General features: G+C 50.1%; 6 protein-coding genes across 6 annotated transcripts; 2 read left to right on the top strand and 4 right to left on the bottom strand.

The window, feature by feature from the left end:
- Window positions 1-779: 779 nt before the first annotated feature.
- Window positions 780-1,862, top strand: BO85DRAFT_475772 (zinc-binding alcohol dehydrogenase family protein; the record flags this gene model as incomplete). The annotated part of the gene is made up of 1 exon (XM_025662745.1): window positions 780-1,862. One exon carries the CDS (start codon window positions 780-782, stop codon window positions 1,860-1,862), a length of 1,083 nt encoding a protein of 360 aa, XP_025518255.1.
- Window positions 1,863-3,203: 1,341 nt separating this feature from the next.
- Window positions 3,204-3,883, top strand: BO85DRAFT_446888 (uncharacterized protein). Its single transcript, XM_025659604.1, has one exon. It carries the CDS (start codon window positions 3,546-3,548, stop codon window positions 3,699-3,701), a length of 156 nt encoding a protein of 51 aa, XP_025518254.1. The 5' UTR covers window positions 3,204-3,545; the 3' UTR covers window positions 3,702-3,883.
- Window positions 3,884-3,922: 39 nt separating this feature from the next.
- On the bottom strand, window positions 3,923-5,459 carry BO85DRAFT_457183 (alpha/beta hydrolase; the record flags this gene model as incomplete). Its single annotated transcript, XM_025661497.1, has 2 exons — window positions 3,923-4,904; window positions 4,966-5,459. The coding sequence occupies 2 exons, from the start codon at window positions 5,457-5,459 to the stop codon at window positions 3,923-3,925; spliced, it is 1,476 nt and encodes a 491-aa protein (XP_025518253.1).
- Window positions 5,460-6,108: 649 nt separating this feature from the next.
- Window positions 6,109-6,615, bottom strand: BO85DRAFT_485477 (uncharacterized protein; the record flags this gene model as incomplete). Its single annotated transcript, XM_025663330.1, has 2 exons — window positions 6,109-6,350; window positions 6,405-6,615. The coding sequence occupies 2 exons, from the start codon at window positions 6,613-6,615 to the stop codon at window positions 6,109-6,111; spliced, it is 453 nt and encodes a 150-aa protein (XP_025518252.1).
- An 882-nt stretch (window positions 6,616-7,497) lies between these two features.
- Window positions 7,498-12,448, bottom strand: BO85DRAFT_457182 (LipA and NB-ARC domain protein; the record flags this gene model as incomplete). The annotated part of the gene is made up of 5 exons (XM_025661496.1): window positions 7,498-7,752; window positions 7,840-10,912; window positions 11,248-11,349; window positions 11,422-12,059; window positions 12,143-12,448. 5 exons carry the CDS (start codon window positions 12,446-12,448, stop codon window positions 7,498-7,500), a joined length of 4,374 nt encoding a protein of 1,457 aa, XP_025518251.1.
- A 2,524-nt stretch (window positions 12,449-14,972) lies between these two features.
- Window positions 14,973-16,173, bottom strand: BO85DRAFT_415553 (putative mitochondrial methylglutaconyl-CoA hydratase (Auh)). The gene is made up of 2 exons (XM_025657694.1): window positions 15,763-16,173; window positions 14,973-15,694 (listed from the first exon to the last, which is right to left on the bottom strand). The coding sequence occupies exons 1-2, from the start codon at window positions 16,098-16,100 to the stop codon at window positions 15,124-15,126; spliced, it is 909 nt and encodes a 302-aa protein (XP_025518250.1). The 5' UTR covers window positions 16,101-16,173; the 3' UTR covers window positions 14,973-15,123.
- Window positions 16,174-16,225: the final 52 nt, after the last annotated feature.

The raw sequence follows: 16,225 nt of genomic DNA, 5'->3' as shown, positions 1-16,225 counted from the left end.
AGCAGGCTTGGACATGCCAAACCCTTTGCGTAGCTTTTTTTTTTTTTTTTTTTTTTTTTTTTTTTTTTTTTTTTTTTTGGTGGCCTCAAAGGCATAGTTGTTATAGATAGTAAATACTACTCTAAGAAGCCTTCTAAGTACAGAGAGTTTCTATTAGTATTCTTGAGGATCTTAGGGCCTTTCTAAATAGGGTGAGTTTAGTACAAGATTTATCTAAATATTCAAACAACCTCCTTGCTGGTTGAGTCTTTCCCTCTTGCTCCACCCAATCTTGATGTGATTGACGCGATTTTGGTGCCACGGTGGTTGTTTGAATAACGATGCGTGGAACCCGTGCTAGTTTTGATAGAGAGTGATCCGCTCAGTGGGATTTACGTTACATATGATTTGTGCACTATGTCCGGAAGCCGCTATATAGCGAAATGTGGGGTTGTTGAGGTTTTGGTGGCGATCCGATCCGGGAATATCACTAATCATTGATTCTTTATAATACGTTCGCCTGCTGTTCCATACACACAGCTAGCGACCAGGAATGTGATTTGAAATTGAGCTATGGGGGTCAATCGCCTGGTAATCAGCCCTTGCTGCCGTTGGCCTGCGGTTCATCCGACCTTAAAAAAAAGTCAGGTTTTGTCAAGTTATTTTGACGCTTTTCCCTTAATTCTTCCCCAATATTTTCACACAATCTAGCACTTCGCATGAGTTACTCATCTGTTCAGTGCTTCCTGTATCCCTTCTCCTACCAATTCTACCTGAGCTCATAATACTGCTAAATTAAGATGAAAGCGGTTATCACACAACGATCCTTGCCGAAACGTCTACTGAGTCTCGCTCTCGGTAGTCCACTGGGGCAGGGCGCACAAGTCAACGATGTCCCAATTCCAAGCATCACTGATGATGAGGTCTTGGTCAAGGTGCGTGCAGTCGCGCTGAATCCGATCGACTTCAAAGACATCGATTTTCTCTCCCCACGTAATTCGGCGATTGGCTGTGACTATGCAGGCGAGGTGGCTGAGGTCGGCAAGAACTCAGGACAACGTTGGAAGGTTGGAGACAGAATCGCTGGCTTTGTTCACGGGGGTTTGTATCCCGACGTTGGCTCGTTCGCCGAGTACCTCAAGGTCAATGGAGACTTGGCCTGGAAGGTGCCTGACGAAATCACTCTGGGCGAAGCGACCACCTACGGAATTCCCGCAGCTACAGCAATGCTCAGTCTCTCGTACCTCGATATTCCCTGGGTGGATATTGAGAACGGACGCAGCGCTCAACAAGGTGACCAACCGACCATTCTCATCTATTCAGGGGGCTCGAACGTTGGTCTCTTCGCTATTCAATTAGCCAAGAGAGCAGGATACACGGTTGTGGCAACGTCTTCGCCACGTTCCTTCGACCTCGCAAAGCGCTATGGCGCCGATGCAGTATACGACTACCGTTCCTCTGCATCCATTGACGAAATCAAGAAAGCCCATCCGAATATCACAAAAGCTCTCGACTGCTTCTCCGAAGGCTCCTCTGCCGCTTTCTGTGCCGACGTGTTGCGAGAGGGCAAAGTGGTCACGCTTCTCGATCAAGGAAAGGCAAAGAAGGCAAACGTGAGCTATACTTTCCTCATGGTCTACACTGCATTTGGTCGGAAGTTCCAGCTGTTAGCGCCCCTCGGCCCCGTGTTCCCAGTGAAGCCAGCAGACCGCGAGGTCATCAGCAATTTTTACGGTAACTTTTCGACCTTGTTAAGCCTTGGCGTTGTGAGACCTCCATCCATCACAACCATCAAGGGCGGATTCAATGAAATCTTTGACGGTCTAGAGACACTTCGCCAGGGGGGCGGTCGAGGCACGAAGCTTGTCGTCGAGTTCAAGTGATTGACGTTCTGTACTTCTCACCCTGTCTCTATACATCGTGTTTTCCTGGACCTGGGGTTTCTGGGGTACCACTAGTTCTTATTATTCAATTCCAGTTACGTAAAGCTAAACTAGCTCTGCGCGGTGGAATATCCATTGTTCTGAATTATTCATCGTCAAGGTAATGCCCCAAGGCCTTAGGTCGGGGCGAAGTGTTGGGTAGGCCTTGACCTACTTAGGTTATTACCATATGAAATTTTACGCAGATAATGAGTTCTACTTAGATTGAACCTCTTGGTTCTCCATGCTTCTAATTCTATTTAATATGATACTATTTCAGCAAAATGTCCCTTACATTCGGCTTGCGGGGCATAGTTAACCCTTGGCGCTGCTTCGCCACCTACGCTTGGACAGAGTCTCATGGATCCATTCTTATCTTTGGAGGCTATACTATGACAGCAATACGCTCAGAATTTCTTCCTCTGAAAAGCCACGCCTTAATTCTCGTGGCAATATCAGCTAGAGTTCCACTTTGCTTGATATACTGAACCCAACACCCACATCACAAGACCGCAATCATAAAGTCATACCATCCTCTGCTGACGAAAAGATGGCATCTGGTTTCCCTCTTACTTCAGGTCCAACATCAAGCCTTTATCCTGTTTTCACAGTTGGTGCTACCGCATCATCGAGCTTTACTAGAATCGCGATATCTCACGAAAGCGGCAGAAAGACTATCCAAGTCCTAATGGGCCCATCACACTCTATGCTTGGACGAAGCCCTATTGCGAAGGCGAGCGGGCGCAGACCCAGATTAATTTGGTAACATTTATACAAAATAACTCAAATTTCTATCTATCTCCTCGTCCGCTGGAGGGTCAAGAACAACTTGACATTTCTCTCGCAACCAACCTTAGTTCTTGGAACTTTCCGTGTAGTAGATAGACCCGCTAGTTAATTAATATAACTATATTGTGCAGACCCTCGCTTCCCCAATCCAACCTCCAGCCCTTGAACCTTCCAGGGAGTGTCGGCGTGCAAATAAGTTGTCGCCGGGATTTTTGTACGGCATCTTCCTCATATGAATATCTTTGCTCTAACCTTCGCATTGCGCCGTATCTCGAGGGCATCCCTTGTTGAGGCCAAGATGCTTTCCGACGTCGGGGCAATTAATGAGCACTGGGCTGATTGATAATCTAAATGTCCTGCACTTCTCGGACGCGATCACTAATCAAGAAATCTATGCATAAGCAAGCCGAGGTGGCACAAACCCCCACCCAGGCGGGTCCCCGACCAAATCGATATCGCCATTTTTGTTTAGAGTTTTGATATTCGATATCCAGGCACACGACAAAATTGATGCTACCGTCGGCACACAAAATATAATCGTCGGCTAAATAATATCCCTTATGGCCTGGCGTTTTTGAGAGTAGGCAATTTCAATGACGACGCCTGGATATCTTCCATCTTCACGCGAGATAATCGATCTAATGGAGATCTGTGCAGCAGCCGGCTGGAGCGAATACCACCTAATCCAACTCTCACAGGTGGAAAAATTTAAGAATCTCTAGTGAATGGCTAGAAAACTAGCTACTGGGGGTTTGGTCCATCGAGGATCATCACTGGAATGGATAGACGAGACAGGTTCCGGTTTTCCAAAGGCCATGCTTCTACCACCATTGAAGAATCCAGTCATCTTCTCTCATGATCTATTCTGCCTCAGCTATCTTGGCCGGTTTCTCAGCGCTTGCAAGCTGCCTTATAGTTCCCCAGCTTCACCTGACCATCCAGGCTCCGCCCAAGCATTTCAATCTGCTGTCGAGCATTCGTCAATTCTTTCTGCTGCATAGAATGGTATAGCCATCTCCTGGCCCTGTGGGCTCTTTGGGCAAATTGATGGAACCGCCTGTGCTGGCCGATTGTGGTGTTCAAATGAGCTTCCGCATTCTGGGTTGAGCGCTCTCGCAACAGGTCTCAATGTGATGTTGGCCATATATATACAGCAGGTCTATAAACAAGCAGGGTATAGCAAATCAATCCTCAAACGCCAGGTCCATAGAGTATAGCCCATTCAAAATAATCTATAGCTTCGCCTTTTCCACCCACTCCCGCTCCAGGAGTTTCTCTCCCTCCAACCGCCACTGCTTACCCTTCTCCAAAACTGCATCCACCTCTTCATCCGTCAAAGGAACAGCGGTTTCGAGCGGAATCTCACGAACCGACTGCAACTTGTATCCAATAAAGGTAATCTTCGCCGGAGTAGGAGTATCGGCAGTAATTTTGCCAGCCATGACATCACGACAGAACTGCGCCGTGTCGTCCAAGAAGCGACGAGACGAAGGCGTGCCCAAGAAGACCTGTCCAAAAACATGCGGCATACCTTCAAATTGCTCGACAATCACAGGGACGCCAACCCGGTGCATTTTGCGGGCAACAACAAGTCCCTCATCCGTAAGACCTTCCTCGCCCATGGAGATGAACACCGGCGGTGCGCCTTTCCAAATCTCATCGCGGCCGGCCACCGGGCTGACGAGTGGGTGCAAAAGGGCGCTGGCGTTCGTGTAGAGGTCCACACGAGGTGGCTTGACAGGCCAGACGTCGTCTTCAGGCACAGCAAGTGGGCGGTAGGCTGTTTCAGGATCCTGGGTGGGAGGACTCAGGAAGTCGTAGACTGAGTTGTGGTGGACGGATGGCATAGAGCGAGTGATGTCGCACCAGGGGGAGCTGATAGCTAGGCCGGCGGGAAGTTCGATAGGGATATCGCGTCCATGAAAGCGGACGGTAGGACAGACGCGACGGAGTGTGAGGAGCGTTTGGAGCAAAACGAGACAAAGGTTTCCTCCGGCTGAATCACCGGAGACGACGATCTTGTTCGGCGCGACGGGCTCGTGGAGAGAGCCCGGAGGCGGGGAGACGAGCGCAAGGTATGCAGTAAGGGCATCAACGAGAGCAGCAGGGAACGGATTCTGAGGCGCAAGACGGTAGCGCACCGATAGAACACGGGCACTGGTTCGTTTCGACAGCTGAGCGACGAGCGGACGATGGGTGCACGGGTCGCAAAGGCTTCACATCCAAAACGTCAGTATCAAGACAAACCTCCCAGACAGCATTGAGGGCAACTTACAAATACGCTCCTCCATGGAGATACAAAATCACCATATCCTCCTTCGCCTCCTTCTTCAGCTCCTCATACTTGGCTTCTTCCGAGATATCCGGCTGCGGCGCATTCTTGTGCACGCCGCTCCGATGCCCCGTCCACTCTGCCTCAAGCGGGATTACTCCAGGGATATTATAAGTTTCGTCGCCCTCCTTCAGGTCTTCAATGGCTTTAATAACCGCATCCTGGACATCCTCTTCTGGCTTGGGAAATGTCACCTTGGACACCCACATGGGACCCTTAATGCCTGGGTCGCGCATGCTATCTCTTTGCTGCTTGCCGACGGGCGAGCTGAAAACGAGAAATGAGCGAATGATAGCAACAGTCAACTCGGTGCGCAGGTCTTGTTTCCCCGTAACTGGCGACATACGAATGGCATGTAGGAGAATGGTTTTGAAAATGAGGGGAACTCGCACGAGGATTGCCGCCAACAGGCCGAGGGGGTTGTCTAGTTTGCTCATGATCGCAGACTGTAACCTGCGAAAGGGAGAACGCAGAATAATCAAAGAGTGAAGACCGACTCGCCAATAATAATAAAAAAAAAAAAAGCAAATAACAGAAAGACCGATCCCCGACGGAAAAGAGAAAGTCGAACGAGAAAAGGTTGTAGATGTGGAAAAGAAAGAAAAAGATAAGGGGGCAAAAGTGGCATAAATTGAAGAAAGCCGAAAAGGGCAGCGAACCTCCGACAGACCCAGAAAAGCCTCGGCTCAACAAAGTGGAGGGAGACGATGGGTCCGCATGACGCAGGCACAGCACAAGCACCAACGGTTCTGTTGCCGTTGAGAATAATGAAGGAAATACACTGTTTCTGTTTACTAGATAGTTTAACTCGAGGCTATACTGTTCTTCTTCCGGACCATGGAATGCGGAAGTAGAAAATAACCTTCAAAACCCCAGATTCCGTTCGGGTGGCGCTACTACTAAACACTAAGCCTGCCTGACGAATCTAATCTCATCGGCGAAAAACAACACCCCACTCCTTGCTTATGGATCGTTCATTCCAATGCATTAACTAAAACTATAATAGTACAGATTTATTGATCCCCATCTGGATCATTTCATGCAGGTCGTCAAGCGTATGTTTAGTGTCTCCATCCGGGGCCTTGTCTAAAACCGTCCAGCAGTTTCCTTGGCCTTGCCCCTGACCTCTCCGGCGGCTTCCTGTGCTTTGCCCTTGACCTCTCCAGCAGCTTCCTGTGCCTTGCCCTTAGCAGTACCGAGTGTCTCTTCAGCCTTGCCCTTGCCCTTGCCGGTCACTTGGGATGCTTCACCAGACAGTTCGTCGGTCTTGGCCTTGGCCTCAGAGGCGGTGCTGCTAACGGTGCCCTTGACCTTCTCGGCGGCGTTTTCTGCACATCATGATGAGCGGGAATCCTGAACAATGGGTCTAGTAGTCTACATACCTCCCACTTCAATGCCCTTCACAGCGGCGTCCGAAACCTTGCGGTCTGCCTTCTTCAGAGTCTCCTTGGTGGCATCGATGGGACCCTTGTCTCGACGGGCAGTGGCGGAGATCGAGCGGGTAGCTCCGACAGAGAGAGCGGGAGTAGTGGTAGGTCGGAGAGACAGCGAAGCTGAGCGAGCAGCGGGAGCAATGCGGGCGAGGAAAGACATGGTGGATTGTAAGGTATTCAAGTTGATGGGATTGAGGGTCGGATGATGTAGAGGTCAGAAGTAGATTAGACTGTAGTGGTCAAATAGACTGATGATGTGGTAACCAATGTTCGAATTGCCAAAAGGCTACCTCCATGATGCTGGCATCGAGAACCTTTATAGCTGGTTGAACTGCTCAAAGACGTCATCACCAAAGGCGACCTGGTTATTATGTATCTCTTACGTCGATGGGCTGTCACTGCAAGTCCCGATTAGGATTAGCGTTGATGGTGACCAAGGCGCGCTTTGGTTCCCGCCCGATCCACCACCACAAACCCAGTCCGGATACCGTCGCGATCGTCCTCTAGTGCTTCCTTCCCCTGGTCGGTGACCCGCTGGCTGTTGCGCTCACAGATCTCAACGCGGCGCAACAGCCAGCGGGTACTATCTCATGCAAGAGCATGCTGATGGACTGGTTAGTTTTCTCACAAATCACAAAAAATAATAAGAAAAAAAAATCAACGAAAGGCACAGAGAGAGATTCAGATGTTCAGTCGCGTTATCCGATTAACACTAACAAACGCCAATGCAATGCTCCCTTCTGTACAGTGATATCCTTCTTCTACCAACACCTCTGAATGCTATCACTTATCTTCCTATCTCCTGCTCCAGAAATGCATGGCCATAAAACTCGAACACAAAATCAGAAACTCCAGGTGCTTGTGCTGTCTCCTAATTAATCCGTCACATATTTATCATCACGGTTCGTCACTTTCATATCTTTATTTTTATTTTTTGCGTTTTTCTTTCTTTAACTTTCCTTTGCCGTCTCTTTACCAACATCTGTATGATTGTATGTGATTCCGATAGTTTACTCACAGATATCAGTTTTCGTCTCATTGATCATTGACTCATGCTAAATCCGTCAAAGTCAGGGCGAGGGGGTGAGCTGCCGCTCCGCGCTCGCAGTCCGTGAGGATCTGTCACTGGAATTGCCATCTCATGCGGGATCAATGGCCCGGACAAGTTCGGGTGGTACATGGGATACCCTGGAATTGCTGATGGCAGATGTGCGGGATAATGAACACGCCCACCCAGCCGCTGCCGGGCGTCACGCACATCCACACGATGGGCCCCGAAATGCAGTGTCGAAGCGGGCTCTGTCGACCATAAAGGGTCCATGGCAGCGACGTGGCCATCCAGTGTGTTGATGGGTCGGATTTGTGGCTGTGCAGCGTAAGCTACCTCCGGCTGACGAGAACTGACCGCTGGTGGTGGTTGCCCCTGTTGCGGTATGTCCGCGACCCAGCTTCCTGCCCCGGATACCGTGTGCGGAGGCGGCACAACATGTGGAACACCACTGGCTATGACAGACTGCGCGGGCGTTGTAGCTGGGAGTGGAGAGAAGCGCGGCGGATACCGAACCGGCTCGGTTGACCAGGACTGATGTGACTGTGCGGATTGGTTTCGCGTCATCGGCTCCGGAGCGGGTTCTGAGGAATACCCAACAAGCGGTTCAGTAGCCAGAGAGCTCGGGGGTGAGATACCTGGCATGAATGCAGATGGGTGGGCGACTGGCCTCGCTGGACTCGGTGATGGTCCCATGGAGCTTGGTTGGGCCACACCCACACGTCGTGGTACCGTAACCTCGATGTTCCCTTCAAATGGCAGTGGAGGGGGCGGAGGGATATATGTCAGAATAGACGGTGTACTGGCAGACATGTCCCCTGCCGGAGGTGCTATTGGTCGTACAGTGGACAAGTGACGAGTCCGGTACTGAGACTCCTGCGCTATTCCCAGATCCATGGCATTGAGTCGATGTTGCAAGTAACCTTGATCAGGCTCACTGTAGGTCGACTGGGTCATACGATCAGGCTTGAACTCCGCTGAAAGTGGCGATGGATGTGCATTGCTAGAACGGCTCTGCAGCGACTCGCCAGATGATTTGTTCTGCAGTGACAGAAGCGCCGGTCTACTATTGCCTCCCGGTGTCGAGGATGATCGTTTCTTTGAGTTCAATTCTCCATCCTGAGTATGCCTGGCTGCTACTGTAGCATATGTTGGAGCATTCTCTTTGTTCAAAGATGACCGGCCAGTACTTCGCTTCGTGATAGCTGTGATATCCTCGTGAGAGTGGGGAGGACTGGAGTGCTGTACAGCTGTGAGTGCCTCCGAGGCGGATGCAAAAGAGCTTCTCCGACTTTTACCCAGCGTGCTGCTTGAAGCACTTCTCCCTTCGACAGGAAAAATTTTCAAGACTGGAGCTGCCAGCTGGGAGCCCTTGATATTACGGGGAAATCTCGGCCGCTGCACTGATCTTTCGTCCTTTCTGATCTTAGTTTTCGAATGCTTCTTTACCACCATGTGCCAACCATGGTCGTCAATAGGCGGCGAAGAACTGGACGTTAGCGATGACTTGGGCGTCTCTGCTTGATGACTCAGTTGTGAAAGCGCTGGTGAGGTCCGGACTGGGGCATTGGTGCTTTCCCTGTCACTCTCGTATCCATTGTCTCTGTCTAGGCTGGATTCCCTGAAGATATGGGGCAAAAATGGCTTGAGGTTGAAGCGTTGCTGAGATCCTGGGATTTCTTGCGGCGACTCGACTTTCGGAGGCGTCATGTCACTCCAGTCCCATCGTCCCTCCTCGGCTGCTGATTCAGGCACTGACGACGAAGAGCTGCTTGATCGATCAAAGACTGATCTCTGTTTGCGGACCGATTCTTGCGAGGAACTGGGCGAGATCCTCTCAATTTCGGTGGCAATACTCCTGATGACCTGCTTCAGATTCTTGCGAGCTTCGCACAGTACTGCCGGCTCGTTCTGGGTCCTTTTGGGCCAGTTTTCGATCAACCTGAAAGCATGAGTCTCATATTCTCGGTAGTCTTTGACGAGTCCACAGTCATCAATACGGTCCATTCGGGCCTTTGCACTTTCGTACGATGTGCAAAGAACATGAGCAGCGACAACGATCCACGAGTCATAGAACCCAGCGTCAGACGTTCCCGCCTGTGTATTGCATCGCTTCTCTTCCCGGTCCATGATCCTGAGCTCATCTCTGCAGAAACCTTGGACAACACTGTGGGTCTTGATCATATCGATCGTCCCCGCGCCTGAATTCTGATAAACCGAAAAGAAGGCATCTTGGCTACTTTCAGTCTGCGACTCTGATAAGTCAGGGGCCACGGACTTCATGTCTAGAACATTATCTTTTTCAAGCTGTGGCGAGAGAGCTTTCGCGTGCAGTGCATACGCGTCCGACACCCTCTCAATCAGTCCGTACCTAATAAGAACCCCAAGAGTCGTGTCGATATCACCTTTCTCACCGGTTCTACTGCTTGTCAGGATATTAACGTTCCATCTGCTGAGTGCGGAGATTCCGAGTGTGATAAGGCCGACGGGGACATGATGGCTGAAGAACGAAACAAGGTTGATCAGGTTCAGTGCTTCAAAGTGCTCCGTACGATAAAGGTCATGCATGATGCTTAGGAAAGGCTCTGCTAGCTTCTCGTCGGTTAAATGAGAGTTGATGTGATATCTCTCTATTGGCTTCGATGTTGCTGCGAGCCGATGACTGATGGCATGTATTGCCAGAGGAAGGCATTCATAATGCTCAACAAGCTCGGTGGCTTTCTTGATTTGCCCCTTGGTGGGCTTCCTGATGCCAAGGTCTTCGAAGAGTAGTTTGCAGGCTTCCGTGACCTCTAGAGGCTTGACTGAGAGGCAAAATGGCTCATACAGGCGCTGCTTTTTCCTCAGTGTCTTATCGACAGATGTGTAAATGATGCTGCACATCTTATTAAACGGCAAGAATTGTTTGAAGTTGTTGAGATCGCTGTCTTGACCGAAGCTTACACCATCGAACACCAGAAGCCATTCCTCCCGAGTTTGCAGCCAGTTTCGCACCGAGTCGACATATTTCTGAGAGGTATTGGTGTCTGGATATTCGAATACCTCTCCTTCGTTGAGTGCGGCAGCCTGTGCGATGTCCCAGAAGCATTTGTAGGTTGACTGGCGGGACTTTGCGTCGACCCAGAAGACTCCGCCAGGATAGAAGGCTCTATGGGTCCAGACATACTGGCGTGCAAGATGCGACTTGCCTGTCCCGGGGCCTCCGCAGATGAGTACAGCCACGAGCCGCTCTGCTCTCTTTTTGGCTTTGTACAGCCTGGTGTGCAATTGATCAAGATGTGCCTTCATACCCACAAAGCTTGCGTTTGGGTGAAAGCCAGGAGGCACCACGAACAAAGGGTCCTTTGGGAGGGTCTGTGATAGGGACAAGTTGATACTATCACCGAGATCAGACACAAGGGATCTTCTTCTCTCGGCCGGGGGGGCAGGTTCAGAACTACCTAAGCAGGAAAGAGTCAGCCTTATCAGACTTGACAATTTGTTGATAGGAAAGCAACACTAAAGTACAGGAAGCCGATATAACAACATAAGAGGCAGCATTCTTGAATCATCTTCCGTCTCAGAGAATCTGCGATAAATCAAGCAGAGCGTGATAAGAATAAGAGAACGGAAACACAACGGTTATTGAAAAGGGGACATGACGTGTTGTGCCTGGTTTTGTGCTTTTCTGGCAGTTCCTCCACTATTGATCGCTAATCGTACCGGAGAAGTACCGGTCAAACATGCTTGCTATGATGAACTGACGACTCCGGGGGCTCCTCAATCTCATACTCGCGCAGTGTGACAGAAGATGAATGATCAGAAAGCAGAGGTGTCCTACCAATTGTGCGAAGATCTGGAACGCTCCTCCCCAACTGCTCCGGCTCGATACGCTCTACATCCGTTAGTGCTTGCCATAAGAGGAAAAAGGGGCTCTACATGCCATGGCTAAATATCTCCCTGATCTTCGTTTCCTTCTGAACACGACGAGTTTTGTCCTCTTCAACCCAGCGGTCTGCGATAGTGTTCGGGGCATCGCGCGAGTACCGTAACAGCGCCTCGGCAACCGCTTCAAAGCCAGGAGAGTTATCGTCATCGAATTTGCACATGTGTCTGTGGTCGGCTTCGATGCCCATACGTTCGACACCTTCGGCATAGGGCGCGGCGGAACTTTCGTCCACAATCAACTCGCGAGTCCCTTTGACATCACTCGACAGTGTCTCGTGAAAGAAGTAAATGTGGAACCTGCTGGTTATGTCGGCGAAGAGGCTGTTGATGTTTTGGAGCGTCTCGTTGTTGGTCTTCAGAGCCTTGACTAGCTGAGGAGACGACTCCATGAACTTCTTCGGCATGACAGCACTACAGATGTTCTGCAGTAGCAGGCCCCATTTGGCGACGTCCGAACCGTTATGCGGCGTTCCTAGGAACAGGATCCCGTAGGTGGACACATAGATGGATCGCAGGTGCTCGATCTTTTCATTTGACACGTTTCGGCAGTATATCAGTGTGCGCTTGACGACGAGACCACCCAGCGAGTGACAGACAAAGATGATCGGTCTGTCCGAACCGCTTCGAAGCTAGGAAAGTTAATTAGTTATCCTTCTCCGAGAGGACATGGAGAAGGACAAATCATGGACGCAGATCTTGAGGGACCACTTACATTTCGGTTGGCCGCCAAACCCGACGCCAGAGTTTCGGCATGATTATGGATTCTGTCCTTCGACGCGCCGTCGGTGAAGGCAGTTACATTCGCGTTATAACCATAAGTCAGGATTCTTACTCGGTTTGGACCAAGGATCTCGGGCAAGAGATCGGCAGGCCAAAAGGTGCCATTACTGGAGGCCCAGGTGTTGTAGGGGTGGCCGTTCAGTCCATGAACAAATACGATGTCAACCAGAGGCTTTTCGGGGCTACAGTAGACCTGAGTCAACCCGTACTGCTTCACGCGCGTGGCAAGATTCGACATGGCTCGAACTGCCCACAAATGGACGTCGACCGTAACTGATATCGATGAAATGGAGATGCGAGTCAGCCAGACAACCAGACAGAGGACAGAAATCGGAGCGTTGGGTAACGCCTTTTACTTACATCCACGCAGCAAGAATTCCTGAACAGGAAGGCTAGATCGAGTCTGTTGCGACCATGCGCGAAAGGATCTCTGTTAGTCCTGACGAACCGGTGGAGCTAGGAAGACAGATTATAAAAAGAAAGAGTGGCTTGAAGGATGAAAAGGGGGGAAGGACAAGAGGTCAGTTGAGTCACTGAAGAAGAAGAGTCAACAGAACAGCTGGAAGGAAAGGTATTTATGCGGCAACGAGGATTACTTGCAGAGAAAGTGAGTGGGCGGCAGTGGGGGGGCCAAAGTAGGCAAAGGCGCGAGACAGTGTGCAAAAGACAGAGAGAGCATGAGGCCCGCAGATGACTGGGGCAAACTGAAGGTGGAGGGGGTGCCTGGTGCCTGTGGTTTAAACTGTTTAGTTTAGTGTACTGCAGTTACTACTAGTAGTTCTGCAGGGCACAAGCTACAGTAGCAGCAGCAGGCCCGAAACCATAAGCAGAGTGAATTAATTACTCAATCAATTAATGGAATTTGGTTTTTTTTCTCCGTCTTGAAATCAGTCATTTATCCTTTCTACTACTTTTTTTTTTTTTTCCTAAATCTGTATCGGGAGGATGCAGTCCAGGTTCCCGTGGACACCAGGGGGGCTGACCAACTAGAGGTCATGCCGCCCGCCTCGCTGACCAGGAAGATCGAAGCTCACCTGCAGATCGCGGGGGGAACTTTGCATTCTGACTTGACTGGTATATCCTATTCCATCACTTTGTATATCCTCAACATCCATTAAATCAACCAAAAAGAGTCAAAAAGGGTTACGAGTCCAGGCCATTCCATCCCGATTCTGCAACTTAAATGATACTATCATCCCATCTCCCATTACAATCTAGAACTATCCATCCATCCATCCAGCATCCCATCTATGCCATCCAAGCACAGATACTTCAAACTTTCTCCCAAGAAGTACCTACACACAGTAAGTTTACGATAATTGAAACACCCGGGCAAAGAAAAGAACATCATTCCCCCCTGGAAGTGGCTGTGAGCTCTGACGCCCCGAACACGGCCTAGTCCTAAACTTAGTTTCTGCAGCGGCGCCTGGGCAAGAAGGATGACTTTCTAGTTCACAATCCGGGTTAACTAGTTTGAAACTAGATTATAATAGGTAGTTCATCAGGCTGGATTATGCACTTACTGAGCCCTATGCGAAGTTGTGTGGTGCGACATTAATCAATTGAATACAGTGATTGCTCTGCTGCTGCTGCTGCCCCGGAGGATTTGAAGTGTCGATCTGCGCTGCCCTGCGCAGGGCTGGGCTGTGCTCTGGGCTGCAGGTGTGTATGTATGTATGCATGTATTGCTTACGACATGATGTACCTACATTTAAGTTAGTTGTACTTAGTTATACTTAGTAGATGTTTACTGTGGCCTCTTTCTTCATTTCTAATGCGATACAAACTGGATGGAATAGATCCTGAAGTACGAGGCTGAGGCTAGGCTTTGCCTCGCTTTGCTTTTTTTGCGGCCTCAGGATGTTGCTTGCTCCTGTGAATCGCGAATCGCGGCTGCCTGGGGCTAGCTAGGATTTGGTGTTACTACGTGTTATTCATAGACACCTTCATGAGTAGTCTACCAAGTGTGTAAGTGTTGACATATTATCTAAAGGTTAGAATAACCTATCCTTCTCATTAAACAGCACAAAAAGAAAGCTGCCAGTGGATCAAAGCGGGTCCAAACAGCCGCGGATGGATCCAGGGTTCAAACCAACGTCTTCTTTTCCTTTACCCGATCGGCAACCTATTGTAGACTAGGTAACCAGCTAGCTAGATTTGGCTGATGGATGATGGATTAATGATTATGTTGATGGGTACGTAGTACATTCATGACGAATGGTTCGTGCCTGCGGATTCATTATCCTGGGATGTTTATCCGAGATGGGCCAGAAGAATTTGTTCCGGGTGAGTCAGAGTTTTGGTGTAACTTGGTCTATTGCTTCTTTTTGTTTCTAATCTTGTTGATTCTACTGGACACGTTGTAGGAATGGTGTGCTTAAATCGTATAGATTGTTCTGTGGCTGGCTTTGTGGCTGGTGGTGGTAGGGATGGTTTATGGTTTACTACATGGGATATGGAGGTGTGTATGTAGATGGCCGCAAGCTGGTTGTGCTAAGTTGTAGGGTTGTAGAGGAGGTATGTTGTGGCAAGATTGGTTATAGTTGGGAAACAATGCCATCTGTGACAACTTTACTTATTGTAGGATTGTCCGTAGTTTGCTGAGAAATGTACCAAACTCAGACAATGTCTGGATCTTCAAACTTAGGTCTTCATAACAGGCAAGCATGCTTTTGCCTGTAGCATTGTCCCTGGTACCTGGACACCACTACCAAAACAAGTACAGTTCTTCACATCCAGGGCACCCAGACATTTACCAAAAGCAACAACAACAACAACATTACATTGACTCACAATCGAACTAGTTCTAGAATCCTTCACATCCAAACCTGTCCAAACTGAGTCATAAGCTTCCCTGATCTTCTCTCAGCTTACATACGTAATGGGGCAACACAACTCTTCCAGATGACTCTCTCATCGCCCCCTGAAGACAGGCTTCCGCTTTTCCGCGAACGCCCTGAGAGCCTCATACCGGTCTTCGGTGCCCATCACACCGTCGTACGCCTCATTTTCAGCCTCCTCGCCCCGTTGGAACTCACTCACAGCCTTCAAGGCCTGCTTGATGGCAATCGGCCCGCCCTCACAGATCTCCAATGCCAGCTTGATACTCTCCGTGAGGACCTTCTCCCTCGCCACACCCTCCTTTCCTTCCTCTTCCGGGAGCACCTCCACCAACCGATCACAAAGGCCGATGAAATACGACTCCGGGCCGGATACTCGCCGTCCAGTGAGAATCAGGTCCCGTGCACGGTTCACGCCAATCAGACTGGGGAGACGGTAGGTACCTCCAGCTCCAGGGATAATGGCCAATCTTGTCTCGGGAAGTCCAACCATACACGAGGAGCCGAAGACGCGGAGATGTGTGCTCAGAGCGAGTTCAAGGCCGCCGCCCAGCGCCATAGAGGAAACGGCGGAGATGGTGGGGATCGGGAGCTCCGAGAGGTTGCGGAAGGTGCTTCGCAAGTTGTATAGAAATTCGGCTGTCCTAAGTCACGGTAATTGCAAGGGTCAGTAGTTTGTAAATGTGGCTTCGGGAATTGGAGGATTGCGTACTCTTCCCGGCTCATGCCCGCGCGTTCTTTGAGATCTGCGCCCGCGCAGAAAGCCGAGTCGACGTTGCTGCCGATGACCAGGGCACGCGTTGGCCCCGAGCCCCCTTCAGCGGCGATAGATTTTACATTCCTGGCAAGCCCGTCGAGGAGATCGCGGGAGATTGCGTTGCGTGCCTTGGGCCGGTTCAAAAGCAGCACGCGAATGTTTCCCGAGCCTGGGGCGGGAACGTGCTGGGTCTGGATGACGGCATTGTCGCTGCTCGTGCTAAATCTGGCGACTGTGACGCGGTAGGAAAAGGCGGACCGTAGCGGAGTATATATAGATAGACGTGGAGGCATTGTCGTTATTTTAGGGGCGAAGTGTGTATAGTTATTCAGCAAGGGATGAGGAGGTGAAGAAGGAGCTGTGAGCTTTGAGCTCGGTTGAGAATTGAGCAGTGCTTGAGGGCCGCTGTGGGGAAAGC

Source organism: Aspergillus piperis, assembly GCF_003184755.1.
Source record: "Aspergillus piperis CBS 112811 unplaced genomic scaffold BO85scaffold_4, whole genome shotgun sequence".
In the NCBI taxonomy this organism is placed as follows: domain Eukaryota; kingdom Fungi; phylum Ascomycota; class Eurotiomycetes; order Eurotiales; family Aspergillaceae; genus Aspergillus; species Aspergillus piperis.
This window is presented reverse-complemented; position numbering and strand designations above follow the sequence as displayed.

Coding starts and splice junctions, on each gene's coding strand:
- BO85DRAFT_415553 (XM_025657694.1), bottom strand. CDS start 16,100: ATGCCTCCACGTCTATCTATATATACTCCGCTACGGTCCGCCTTTTCC. Junction 15,695..15,762: donor GCGGGCATGAGCCGGGAAGA/GTACGCAATCCT, acceptor ACCGTGACTTAG/GACAGCCGAATTTCTATACA.
- BO85DRAFT_446888 (XM_025659604.1), top strand. CDS start 3,546: ATGATCTATTCTGCCTCAGCTATCTTGGCCGGTTTCTCAGCGCTTGCA.